The following is a 13,323-nucleotide window of genomic DNA, read 5'->3' on the forward strand; positions in this document are numbered from 1 at the left end:
ACTGAACGTACATACATTATAGATGCAAGAAAAAAAGTATTTAAAAATCAACGTATATCTGTGAATAATTTTAAGGAAAGGATAAAGCAACAAAAATAACGTTAACGTTCGTCGGCAATCCTTATTTGTGTGAGATAGGTTTTTGCAATAGCGACTTTTGCCGCTATCTCTCCTGAGCCCGGCCTCAGTTCACATTTCGGTAATTTTCATTGACCTAGGCTATCAGAACCCTGAATGATTTCGTAGCTAGGGGCGAATTCGGACACGAACTGCGGCACTAGTAGCGGCATTTCAAAGGGTACCATGAAATACGAAAGTTGAAAAAAGTAACCCTACTATCATAGTTTAAGCATGGACTCAGCGTATAGAAAAAAATCCGCGAACAGGTAGGTTTTATCACATAGTTTGGTTGTTTACTTATGTATAGATATTTCATAACGATAACTAAAACAAAAAACAAATGTTGCTTTGTCCTCTCGTACATGAAATCGCACCTGCCCATTTTTATTTAACCATTAATTAACACACGTGTACTACATTATCGATATTGGTATCCGCCATTGGTTCTACCCGCTGAACAAGCACATAAGCGACAGTAAAAAGTACCATCTGCATTTTTATTTTTTGCGTTTCACTCAACTTTTCGAAGAGCTCAACCGCTGCGAACCGCAGATTTATTGCAGCGTACATCTAACACTATACCTTTTTATCGCAAGAAATAGAGAATTATTTCATGAATAATTTAAGACGCACGAGATTTCACATACAAAACAGCAGAGCGTCACGCTGATCGACAGAAAAACCAGATCTTGGATTTTGTTCTCAATAGCAGTGCACAAATGTATCCGCGGACGACTGGTTTTGAAATGGTGGCTCGAATGCATCGCGTTTGCTCTAGTTTTTAGTAAAAAATATCAGTAAAAAATATCTCTAATCATACTTTAGACTATATTGAGTTAAGTTCTATGACCTTATGAGCCGTAGCGGCTGTTATCGATTCGGTTTCTTCCATGATAATTTGTGCGATTTCCAACGCGTTTATTTGTGCTTCACTGTTCACACTGACTTCCTTCTCGCATCTACAATTCATATAATAGACGTCCTCAGCAGTCACGTGGATGCTGTCGTTTCCCTCACGAAAACGTGCTGGCAACTCGATACGAACTTCGATATACACCTTCCCGTGCTTCAACAGGAGATGAGCATGACGGAAGCATTCTATATCCGCTTCCAGCAGTGAATCACCTAAAACGCAGGACCACATAATTACGTATAATAACGAATAGCGGAAGGATATTTAATAACATGGCGAACACAACGGGCGAGGGCTTGTACTTCAATCTGCAAAGTACGAACGAGATCACCGCAAGTCGTCTAATCTAAACGCAAATCAACTGTTTTTGACCAGCTGAACGAGAAAAGGTGCGCATGCGCATTGCTTCTTATGATTTGCGTGTCTTGTTCTGACATTAATTATTAAATTAACAGGCCTTACATACTGTAATGTGTAACATATAAGGCTACAACCTTCCTATTTTATAGTGTCCTTAAACGTATATTATAATAAATTCAATTGTGTGTATCAGCGCCTGCCCGAAAAATCATTTCATATTAGTGCACTAGTGCACTCCTACATGAATTTCGCACCGGATAACAATGTACAGGTAATAATAGCAGTAAATGTCTGTAGTATGTTATCGAACCGTGGCTTGAAATTTTCTGAACGAAAACGATTAGTCTTAGCTTTCCCTTAAAACTACGACCGGAAAAGCTACAAGAGTATCTAATACACATTTCCCCTCGTTCCATCTGGGTGGATCACGCACTTAGGAGAGATATCATACATACATACCCTGTAGAGTCAAAATTGCGCTGAGGACTTCTCTACGGTGGGTCATGCTTCTTTTTTCTGCCTCTAGACCCGCTGCGATCTCCCCGTAAACCTTGCTTACAACCCTTTCCAAAGAAGTTTCCGAGAAGTCTTGCCCGAACTGGCCTAGTGCCTTTTTTAGGATAGGCGACATGTCCAAAGTTAGCGAACATAAACGCCCCATTGCTCCACTCTGAAGGTAACATCACAGAACGAACAGCAAATTTGATTTGCAGTTTTTGTCGGATTTCTGCCGATTTAAAAGATCATGGGTAACCACTATAGTTCTTTCGGTAGATATACCTTTGCCACGATATTGCTTGAAACAACTGTCTACATTTAAACTGCGTACCAGTTTGCAGCGAAGATCAGCGAATAGCACAGGATCATTGTCGAAGTACACACGGATCCAGAAATCTGCGAGTTCTGACAAACCGTGCGGCACACTAGCCGAACAGAATCGCTTGTCCACGTATGCGCTGTTTAGCAAATGTTCATACTCGCGCCGACACCCTTCAGGTATCTGCCGCAATTCGTAGAGTATCAACTCGGAAATAAGTTCTTCAAGCACCTATGCAATACAAGAATTGCCGAAGAATAAAACTTTAAAATAGAGGAGAATGTGAATACATCGCTTTAATGTAAATGGTAAAGGAGGTACCGGTGGAAAGTACCCTTTTTCACGTGCCGCTATCGAAACAAGCTATGTATATTACGCACATATTCTTGCTACTGATAATAAACCGTAGATGAATTAAAAACAGGTTTTCCATGTGCCAATAGTTCAAAATACTGTGTTTTATTATAAAGAATGTTTGTAAAGATAACTCATACAGTTACATTGTCTTCTAGCATGAATGACCGTATCAACTAGAAGGAGATAATCTTGATTGTTTTTTTAATTTTTGTAAGCTGCACTGAAATTTCGGTTTTGACTGAGCTTGGTTTTGTTTCCTTTTAGCGAGAGTAGCGCGTATTTTTTTATAAAAGTTGCACATACTTATTAAATTGATGTTAAGGTAAACCTTTAAATATTGTTGAGCATTGATTCTAAGGTAGAGATTTATAAAAAGGAATGTCAACTGAACTAGCGACGTCGTCTCAGAACATAATCCACAATGCCTACATTATACGAAGAGCGAAATTGCAGTACTCAACGGCTGTACACTTGTCGCTTAAATCATCTGGTACATAATGGCCTTGACATAAATGCAATTATTAAAACACTGAAAAATCCAGTTAAGCTTAAGAGTATAAAGGATCAAGATTGTTAAGAAATTATAAATGATGAGAACGATTGATATCTTTGACTTTTGAACGAGTTCACTGATATTTTTAATGAAGAACTATGACACTTTCCGTTCGAGTGGATAGCTTTAGGAAAGATATACGTATTTCTGTGGAACGTGTTAGGCGATCGAGGTAATCGATAAAAACTTACATTTTATTTCTTTTCGATGGAAGAAATTCAAGCAGCAAAGGAAACGGATAGGAGTCTACTACTGAGGTGTTCCAGACGGGTGTCGAATTTAAAAATTAGAATAAAAACAAATGTGTTTATATTGACGTCATATTTGGGCTATATTATCTTGCCCAGCACCAGTCGTGGTCATGTCACAGCCGTATCCTAATAAATCAATGTTAACGCTAACAAAGTACTTGAACTGGTAGACTGGAAAGATCCTAGTTGCCCAATCTTATGTTTAGATATACTATATCTTTATATATAAGATCTATATATGACTTTAGATATAAGATAAAATGCCTGTTTTACAATACCTTAACGAGGGCATTCTTCCGGCGCACGTCCCAGGTAGCGAGCGACGGTAGCTTGGTTATTTGAGGCAAAAAGCCGTCATTAAAGATAAAATCTGGCGCAAATTCTGGTTTCGACGAGTTTAATATGACCCACCAACTTGTAGCTCCCCTGTTGCCATGCTGCCATCTCAGCTTGAAGCGATCCACTTTCGTTGCTAAAATGTTAACATAAATAAATACACCGGAGGCGCGAAGAAGGTGTTAAAAAACAGCGCTATAGTATGTAACATTCGATTGACAGCCATATCATCAAACGCAATGATTGCGCAAGCGTATTATTTTCTGTAGAGCACAAACAACTGCCACAAGTCTAGCGGATACAAAGAAGTCGCGGGCCCTCAGTGTCTATTTGATTGCCCGTAACATTATTAGTTATTATGTTTTTGACAAATGCATATTCTAGATCACAATGGCCTTGAAAATAACATAGAGAACATGAGTGTTTCCTACACCTTTTCGGTTTCTAAACAGGCTCTAAATTTGAGGAGAAACGCTATAATCCAAAGTTGTTTTATATCTTTTGTGTTTTCATATGTCTCATCTAAGTTTGCCGACTAAAAGGGACAATTTACCGGACAGAAAATTTTCCCGGATATGTTACAACTAAGATCACCTTCCAAGAATTACACTTAATGCCCACAATACAACGTCAACAAATGCCGCTAGGTAAGATATATCGGTAGATTATACTTGGGGTTACTGCCCAATAATTGATAGATGAGTGAAGCGGTTTTAATAGCAAAGGTAAAATCTGATCTACTTAACTACCTAAAAATTGAATAGAATTTTTTTTTTAATTTATATTGTGGATGATTACATTAAATGATCTGAATTTAGAGCAAGGTCATATTATCGATAGTGTTTGAACCGATTATAGTTATTGAAAGATATGGCCGTCATATTCGAGTGTTTGTACACACTCTTTGCTTCCAAATCTCCACAACCGGTCGTCAGGGATTCGATGACAAGTTGTTGTTCCCGTCCATGAATAAAGAACCGGTGATTCGCGAGTTCACGGCATCGTTCATTTAGAGGCACAGGCAACCCATACAGGTCTTGATCTATATGGAGGTCCCCACGCATCCTTCCCAATATGAAAATCGGGTTCAGCCTGAGATCTTCTCAATCTCCTGAAAATAAAACGCGGGCACAAATACACACCGATTGCAGCAAACGACACGAAATTACTGAAATGACTCACTTTGACAGTGACAACAAAGAATTACATCGACATATAAAGACATTCCACCCGTACAGAACGCGAACAGCGTCCACCAACAGCACAGGTAACAAAAGTTCAACGATTAACTCAATAAAGACGATGTTTGATATTTTTATAAACGTAGACACGTCTTTTTTTTTATCAGTACACGCACATTCTCATTGGATCTCATACGCAATCACATTTTAGACACCTACAAGTGCATTTCACTATAATTAATTGCAGATCAACCTTTTTGACAGTGAAGCATGGATTCGATTTAACACACGGCAGAAATGTAGCAGGGTTAACAATCCTTGATAGTTACGTAAAACCAACCGTGCGGTGTTCGGAGAAAATATTGGTTCCAACTGGCTGAATTGAGAGCGCTTTGGACGATTCGACAACCAAAACAAAATGCATCAAACAAATGAATAAATGCATTCTAAAGCTGTTTTGATTGTTTATGTTCTGCTCGTTCGTGGTGCGGGCGATCTTGAAAAATCGAAGAAAGAGAAGAAAAGAGACGAAGTCGGCTGCGTCTGCTTCGCGGGAGCGCCGAATTCAAGCATCTTCAACTTTTATCTGGATTAATTATTTACTCAGAGTTGCTCTCACAAAAGAGTTGATCTTTAGAAAAAACCGCACACGAAATTGACGAACATGTATAATAGTTTAAAACAAATTATTAGGTTCAATTAACTAAATGAGTGGACACTGTTTGAATTTAAACAGCTTATAACATTGTAATACGTATCGCATTTTATGCTACCGAAGAGACAAACATGCATAAGCTCATTTTAAACCACTAAGATATTTGAATCATACTCTAATTTCCAGTAAATAAGCTAAGTTAATTGAAATTTGACAATGAGAAAAGATATCATAGTGACACACTGAGAGATGTTTTATCTGAATAAATTTATCAGTCCGCTTATTTGCCCTACAGAGTTTATTCTTTAACCTCACAAGTTATGCTCCTGTCTTTTCACACTGTTTCCGTATAGTTATCGGCATGGTTTATAACGGCTCTGAAATTTTCGAGATATGAAAAATACCAATGTCCTTATCTTTAAGACAAATAGGGTGTTAAATGGACCATTTCCTTTTCTGTGTAGAACTCAATCCTTTTAGCATGAAAAAGCGAAAAGCTGCTCACCCAAAAAAGAAGAGGATAAATCAGTTAACGGCTGCTCTTGAAGGTGGCGCAGCGGTAACCTGATGTTATAAGGCATTGTCACTTCGGGTTGTATAGTACGACGTTAAAAATGAAGAACCCCCCAGAGTGGGTCGTGTATATCCAGGCAGTTAAACTATTTAAAATTATTTCAGCATATAGCATGGGAGTGTTCCTTGCGTGGTTTAGATTAGTTTCTTAACAGAAAAATATCTCCCTTCTGACCGATAACGGTCATGTGTAATTTAGCCAAGAATTCTTCCTGTAAACATTTCCTGCTAAGCTGGTTACATTATTTAATGACCACAATCGTCGTCATGATCGTCAGCAAAGAACGTATTCGAATAATGGCTGACTCAAATACCGGAACATCAGAAATCTGTGTTTGTACAGTCGATAATGGTAAGCCACGATACAGTATAAACCCAACAATCTAGAGAGCTTATATATCCTCGAAGCATTTTCCTCAAATTGGCCAGGCAAGATGATTTAGCTTTTAATTTTGATTACGACATTTGCTATTATGCCTGTTCGAAAAATCTAGCCCGTAGTGACAAAAATTAAAGAGGTCCTTGCATTGCTTTGTCGTTATAGTGACATCCGGAGTGAGTGTTACAAAAATATATTTCATACAACCTTACGTTACCCCCTAAGCTGTAAATGTTTGGTCACATCGGAAGTAACTGTAATTGCAATCGCGAAAATATAATAACGAAGCGCTGCAATTCTTATAGCTACATTTACTAATAACTAACGGAAAGGACATGTCGGTTGTTGATATACAGTAGTAAGGCATTTTTCCGAGAGATCCTGTTGATGACGTACGGAAGACAATATAGAGATCGACAGATATGTTTGTCTACCTTATAATGGACTAATTATGTCGTTTCATCTGAGCATATGTGGTGCTTATGCTTAAATGAAATTTTTTCCCAAACCCTAAGCCTTAAAACGGCCTGGAGAAATTTGAATTACATATTTCGAGTTGTATGTGTGGAACAGCCATTGGTGGCATTGATTGTATTAAGCAGCTGGCTTCCCTACTGCACGAGTCCAGTGTCTAACCCCCGATTTCCATAGCATATGGTTCACAAACCCGTAACGTTCATAGGTAAACATGTCACCATGTTGACTTATTTGGAGACAACTCAGTCGCGGGACGTTTGCCACTGCTACTGTCCTGAAAGCGAATTATTTTTGTTATCAATAACACGCGTAAAGCCAGCCCTAGTCTTTAGATACTTGTCATTTCCACATCAAACCACAGCACCTTAAATTAGGAACATATTCCGATACCTTGCGTCACTCACAAAAATTTCCGCTTTGTGGTTTCGTTGCCTCCTTCAAAATTACGCCGCCACCGCCTACTCGACACGCTTAGCCCTACAATTGTTCTTGCCGTGAATCTCTTCCCAGTGCAGTAAATACAACGTCATTTCAAGTCATTCGTTTTATGACTCGTTTTCATATCCTACCAAACATTTAGCTAATATTTTTAGGTTCTACGACTGTCCCCCTACGAGTGTACGACTATGCCCGCTCGACGTTCTCCTTTTTTTCACTCAACCACCGCCTGTGGTCGATATAGTTCTAGCCTTGTGTCAGCCGCATGTCGCTATCATGTTTCGACGTAGCCGCTTGAGTAGGCCCAGTGCGGCTCGTCATTCCCTTGGCAGGTCGGCAGGCGTACAACATTTCGTGACACTATCACGATCCATAGTATTAGCCACGATTGCAACGGTCAGCGGCACCTTCAAGCGTCGAGCAAGGCCCTTCATGTGGCTCGTTCGTTAGTTGTTGTGTCGCCGGCGATGGCCCCGTAGAAGCGCCTGAGGCGTAGCAGCAACCGCCTCAGCGGGGTGGCGGTAGCAGTAGCAGCAGCAGCAGCTGCAAGCTGGGCATCTTCAGCGACGGCGGCGTCGGCTGAAGTGGCGGCCGAAGGTGGCCGCTACGGCGGCGGAGACGGCGCTGCTAATTTCTACTAGTAGAGGATTTTGCGGCCGCGGTCTGTAGTATTACAGGGCGCGGTATAGCCACACACCCAGCTCAACAGCAGACCATGCTTGGAACGCATTCAGCCATAAGCCATACGCTATTCCGCTCATAGATATCCGACAGCCACAACAATCCGATAGATGTGCCGACAGCGCGGTTATCGCCAGTGCACAGGTCGTAACACACACACAAACGCGCCCACATACATTCACACACGTACCAAATAGACAAGAAACACGGAGTCCTTCCGTGTATCTCTCTGCCTACTAGCCTACTCTGGCTAAGTGACAATACTCCGGAGCCTGGCAAACTGTGATTGTGACTGCGTCCGTGTGTAAATGGCGGGCTGGGAGGCCGACTGGCCTTTCGCCAGCCGCCGTTGCCGCCGCTGTTTGGCTGTGACCTGCTGGCATGGAAGCGTTTGGCCGGACTGCTAACTCTGCTCGGCCATGGGACCCCGCTGGGCTGCGTCTGTGTCGACGTGTGTCCTGTGCGTGTAGTTGGTGGGCCGCGCCGCAGCCGCTGCGCCATTACTGGCGCCGTCATTACTCCTCTTAGTCGCAGGTTTGCCTGCTCGCTTGGTCTATGTCCGTTGGCTTGGACGACCGCTGTTGTATGGCTGGGTCGTTTTTGCGCCGAGGCTGCCCGGCTCCCGCTGCTGCTGCTGCTGCTGCTGCTAGTCGATGTCGATGACGACGACAATGATAATGATGACGGGAGCTGCGGCTGGCGGTACGATCGTTTTGGCGGTGCTGGCACTAGCAATAATAGAAGTGAACAGACTGTGAAGCTGCTCACTGACGATCACTTTCCGGTCCCGGCCGCACTACCGACAAGTAGCAACGCAATGAGCTCCCTTTTGTACGTCTACCCGAGAGATTTTGTCGGTCAGACGGCCGGGCGCATCGGCGAATAACCGTCGTCGTCGGCTGGTTGGGTGTCACTGCTTTGATATGTATGTGACCCGCACACAACCATCAACGGCGGCAGTGGTTGCCGTAATAGCGGCGGCAGTAGCGGTGGCGGCGGCGGTGGCGGCGGCGGCGGCGGCGTCGTCGTCGTCGTTGTTGTCGTCGTCGTCGTTGTCGTCGTTATTGTCGTCGTCGTCGTCGTCGTCGTCGCCGCTGATATTAAGGGCGACAACAAACACCAACGACGAGTTAAGCGACGACAACGCCTACAGCAGCAATGGCAACAACTTATTATTAATACTGCACAAGCGGTGTCGCCCACATCGGCAAGAACAACAAAGCGAGCGAAAACTGTGTCGTTGTTTGGTTCAGCCGCTTGGTCCATGAAACGGGCTCAAGTTGCTTGCGGCCAGCAGTAACAGTAATAGCTATTGCTGCTATTGGATCGTCGTCGCTCCTTCGGCGACTGTTATATTCTGTCTGTTTGCCTGACTTCTCTTTAGGCCCGCTCACTCACCCGCTGCACGCCCCACACTCGATCGAGTTCGTCTGTCTTTCTATCCGCCACTATGAAAACCCCTCGTGTATGATCAGCCGTGTGGCACCGAGCGGAGCTGCACCAGCGCTAGACATCTCTCACGGCTGGCCTATCGTTTGAACGGACGATTCTGCTCATCGTGATTGTTGCTGCCTAGCCGAAAGTCAGCGTTCGTGATGACTGTGTAAAAGAGTATATGCCCTAGGGCCGCCGCAGCAGTAATATAGGTGTAGCATGGCGGTTAGTACGGGCCTGGCAGTGGCGGCCCAAGCAAAAGTATCATCGACCCTAGTAGCCACCATCGGCCTCCAAGCAACACACGGCAATAGCGATTAGCTTCAAACGGTCCGACTGGCAGGCTTGCTCGCTCAGTGACTGCTCGTCTCTGTGTGCTACAAAGGGAGGGGTACCTTCCTTGAAGCGGCAGCAACAGTGAGACGGCCAGGCAAATAACGAACATAGGAAACAGTCAACAGCGACGAGTCGGCGATTACAGCCGCCACAGCAGCAGCTGTGAGAGCGACTACATCAGCGACACATCGTTGCTTCATAGCCTGCACGGGAGAATACACCTACTGATTACCACTACAATTACAACTATTATTGTTATAGCACCAGCCGCAGCGACGACGGCTGCGTCCGTACGAGTAACAACAGCTATTGGCGGCCTGCTTGAACCGATTTTAGGCTGTTTAGCCGTTCGTCGCTGGCGGTATGGCAGCCGGCTGTTTCGTTGATGCATTGCCGTTCGGGTCGACAACAGACACCGAAGTTTTAGGGAAGTGACTTCTTACACCACGTACAATTTACGTGTATTCTCCTTGGTCCTTAAAAAATAGCGCGGCGACAGACAACCGCTGAACAGCTGAAGGAAGTGCTCCTGCTGCCGTCGCCACCACTGGTGATGTCGTCGCCGAATCGATCGCCCTGCAGCTTCGCGCTGCCCGTCTCGTACGAGTGCCAACAGCAGCAACCACCTTTGGTGGTCGCCGTCGCCAGCCTCTGAAACGCAGAAATATTGCTCGTTTGCACCAATGCAGCGTGCGCGCTGCTGTGTAGAGTCAGCAGCCGCAACGGCGGCTGGCACCAGCTCTCGCTCACTATTCGATTCGACTCGGCATAGTCATGATCAGTATCATTATTATCATCAGCAGCGGCGGCAGCAGCGGCTGTTCGGTGAGCACTCGCTCGCTGAGTGTAGCAGCGATAGTAGAAGTGCGAGCCAACGACCAGTATCTATATCTAAAATTTGTCTGGTTCCAGCTACGGAAAAACGTAGTTAGATCGTCGCTGCCTTCCGCTGCTATTGACCCTGTTCAGCGGCGCGCAGCTACGACTCCTGCAGCTATCGCAGGTAATACTGACTGGCCTGTTCTGCAGTCAAAGCAGCGAAAATCAACTGACCTAGCAGCGTTCAAGCGGCGACAGGCGGCCAACAGTAACGACAGCGAGCGGTAAGCAGTAGCAGGGAGGCCACTACAGGAAGCGACGACACGGCTGGTCGCAGCAGCAGCATCGGCCATAAACATCAAACCAGCTGCCAGCCGCCTCCTGCTACACACAGCAGCAAGCAGATCGGTCGTTGTCGGTGAGTCGGTCGAGCAGCGGGTGAGCAAGGGCGCATGCGAAAGAGAGAGAATAGCCGCTGCATTCACTCGACCGTGTAAGTTTGAGTTGTTGGTTGCAGCCGTTGCTGCTGCTGCTGCTGCTGCTGCTGCTGCTGCCACTAACAGCAGCAGCAGCAGCAGCAGCAGCAAACAACCGCGGCGACCAGCCAGGCGTCACAGCTCACTCGCCTATTTGCCTGCCTTTCTCTCATTGTTCACTGGTTCAACCAGACGGCCGCTATTGGCTGCGGCCACCGGCGCTGCCGCCTGCCCTCATCCCTTGCCCTTTCCTAGGCCGGTGCCTCTTCCAGTCGTCGCTGTGGTAGTGGAGGCAGCAGCGACTGGCTCTTCGTCGTTGCCTCGTCGGTTCTCCTCTCCCAAAGGGCCGTCACCGATGAGTGAGTGTTCGCTGGCGTGGCGTGGTGGTCGGCGGACGAACCAGCGGCGCCAGTGACATCGTCGGCGGCGGTCGCTTCGAGGCAGTGGCAGTCGCGGCGCAGCAGCGGCGGAGTCAGCAGCAGAAGCGAGTCAGTCACCGTCAGGCAGCAAACAGCAGTTCGTTCGTTCGTTCGCTTGGTCGGTCGGTTGGTCGGTCGCCGTTTGTATGTGCTTGTGCTCCGTTGTTGGTTAGACGACGAGGGCTGTGACTGTGTATGTGTGTGTGTTACCAGCGGTAGCCAGCGCCGAGGCCGTGGCTGTCGCCGCAGTAGCAAAGGCAGCCGTGGCTGTTGCCGTAGCAGCAGGACGCAGCGGCCGAAGTAGCAGCTGCAACAGCAGCAGCAGCAGCAAAAGGAGCGAATCGTACCAATAGCACGAAAACGACAACGAAGAAAGGCGAAAGAAGACGACGACGACGACAACAACAACTACTACTACTACTACTACTACTACTACTACTACCACTGCGTCAACAGCTGCATCCAGGACACCATAACAACAGTAAGTATGATGACGTGAAAAGCAGCAGAAGCAACAGAGGCCAGGACAGCGACTGCAGCTGTTGTTTCGTTGAGTTTTGCGAACTGAAGGTTCCTGCTCGATCCTCAAATCGCCGCCGCCACGATCGCGATTTCCGCCGCCAGCGCCGCTTCTTCCTCTACCATTACGATTAGTCCCACTGATGTTGTGCAAACGACGCTAAACTTGTGCATTACTTTTAGGCGTTGCGGACTACAATTGCCGCCGATGTGACGACCACTGGAAACGACAGTAGCAGCAACAGCAGCAGCAGCAGCACAGGCGCTGTTGGGGCTGATGCTGACTGTAACGGTGGGTCGCGGAAGCGACGGCGGTGGCGGCGGCGGCGACGGCAGCAGCAGGAGCAGCAGTAGTAGTTTCTGTTGTTTTGTCCCTGTTCCTATCCATTTGTCCTGTCCTCGTAGTTAGTAGCCATAGTAGTAGGCCTTTCGTGCCATCTACCTATTGTCTACCTGCGGCTGCATCGTAGTAGTGTCACCTACAGCGGACGCGTCTTCCGTGGGGGGTGGTGGTTGTCTCGTCGCTGGCAGCTCTCAAAATGCTGCTGGTAGACGTGGGAATTTAATAGGAAAAAAAGGTCAAAAAGGTGTGTATACGTTTCGTCGTTGCTGGTGGATGTGTGTTTGTCTGGGTGTGTGTGTGTGTGTGTGTATCTATACGTGCGTGTGTGTGTGTGCGTTGTTGGTATCTGCTTGTGTCTACGACGATCCACACGCTGTAGACACGCTCTGTGGGACTGGTTGATTCAAGTAGCGTTGATGTCAGATAGCGCTTTTTTATTTTGTTCTATTTACCAGTTACATATTATGTTGTTTCGTTGGTGGGCGATAACAACTGTGGTCCGGATGTTTTTGGGGGCTTCGCAGTCTTCTTCAGTTTGGATGGTATCCGTAGCAATTAGTTGTGCGCCACTATATTGTATTGTTATTGCAGCAGAACAAAAACAGCGACAGTACGTTCGCAAAGATAGCGTTTTTAAACGCATTGCATCGATAACGTCTAACTAACCTATTGATAAGCATCGACTAATAGTCTACGCTGATAGAACAACGGCCAAGGAAAAGAGATCAACTCGACTGGAACTTTCAAATATGCTGCGACTCTTTCTTCTGTCACCATTTATGCTTTCCTAGCCCGTTGCGGCAACAACATTGGCTTGCAGTAGTAGCGTTATTTTAGCAGCAGTAGCAGCACTACCACCAACAGTCATCGCTTCTCATTGCCCGTC

At 45.8% G+C, this 13,323-nt stretch overlaps 1 protein-coding gene and 1 long non-coding RNA gene across 5 annotated transcripts; one reads left to right on the forward strand and one right to left on the reverse strand.

The window, feature by feature from the left end:
- Nucleotides 1–467: 467 nt before the first annotated feature.
- On the reverse strand, nucleotides 468–7,807 carry LOC111264568 (BRISC and BRCA1-A complex member 2). Of its 4 annotated transcripts, none has more exons than XM_022840603.2 (6): nucleotides 7,377–7,807; nucleotides 4,609–4,818; nucleotides 3,650–3,843; nucleotides 2,223–2,441; nucleotides 1,853–2,063; nucleotides 468–1,245 (listed from the first exon to the last, which is right to left on the reverse strand). In XM_022840603.2, the coding sequence occupies exons 2-6, from the start codon at nucleotides 4,769–4,771 to the stop codon at nucleotides 947–949; spliced, it is 1,086 nt and encodes a 361-aa protein (XP_022696338.1). In that variant the 5' UTR covers nucleotides 4,772–4,818; nucleotides 7,377–7,807; the 3' UTR covers nucleotides 468–946. The 4 variants fall into 4 exon arrangements, with proteins under 4 accessions (XP_022696338.1, XP_022696337.1, XP_022696336.1 ...); XM_022840602.2 differs by having other exon boundaries at nucleotides 7,363–7,387; XM_022840601.2 differs by lacking the exon at nucleotides 7,377–7,807 and adding an exon at nucleotides 5,229–5,327.
- Nucleotides 1,239–2,697, forward strand: LOC147752935 (uncharacterized). The gene is made up of 2 exons (XR_015312726.1): nucleotides 1,239–1,422; nucleotides 2,226–2,697. It is a non-coding gene; the product is annotated as an uncharacterized LOC147752935 (long non-coding RNA).
- Nucleotides 7,808–13,323: the final 5,516 nt, after the last annotated feature.

Source organism: Varroa jacobsoni, unplaced genomic scaffold (assembly GCF_002532875.2).
Source record: "Varroa jacobsoni isolate VJ856 unplaced genomic scaffold, vjacob_1.0 scaffold_874, whole genome shotgun sequence".
Lineage (NCBI taxonomy): Eukaryota > Metazoa > Arthropoda > Arachnida > Mesostigmata > Varroidae > Varroa > Varroa jacobsoni.

Bases quoted from the DNA above. Each gene is read 5' to 3' on its own strand.
- LOC111264568 (XM_022840603.2), bottom strand. From the start codon at position 4,771: ATGCGTGGGGACCTCCATATAGATCAAGACCTGTATGGGTTGCCTGTG. The intron at 2,442-3,649 runs GTATTGTAAAAC...TGTATTGCATAG, and splicing joins GGAAGAATGCCCTCGTTAAG to GTGCTTGAAGAACTTATTTC. The intron at 1,246-1,852 runs GTATGTATGTAT...CCTGCGTTTTAG, and splicing joins CGCAATTTTGACTCTACAGG to GTGATTCACTGCTGGAAGCG.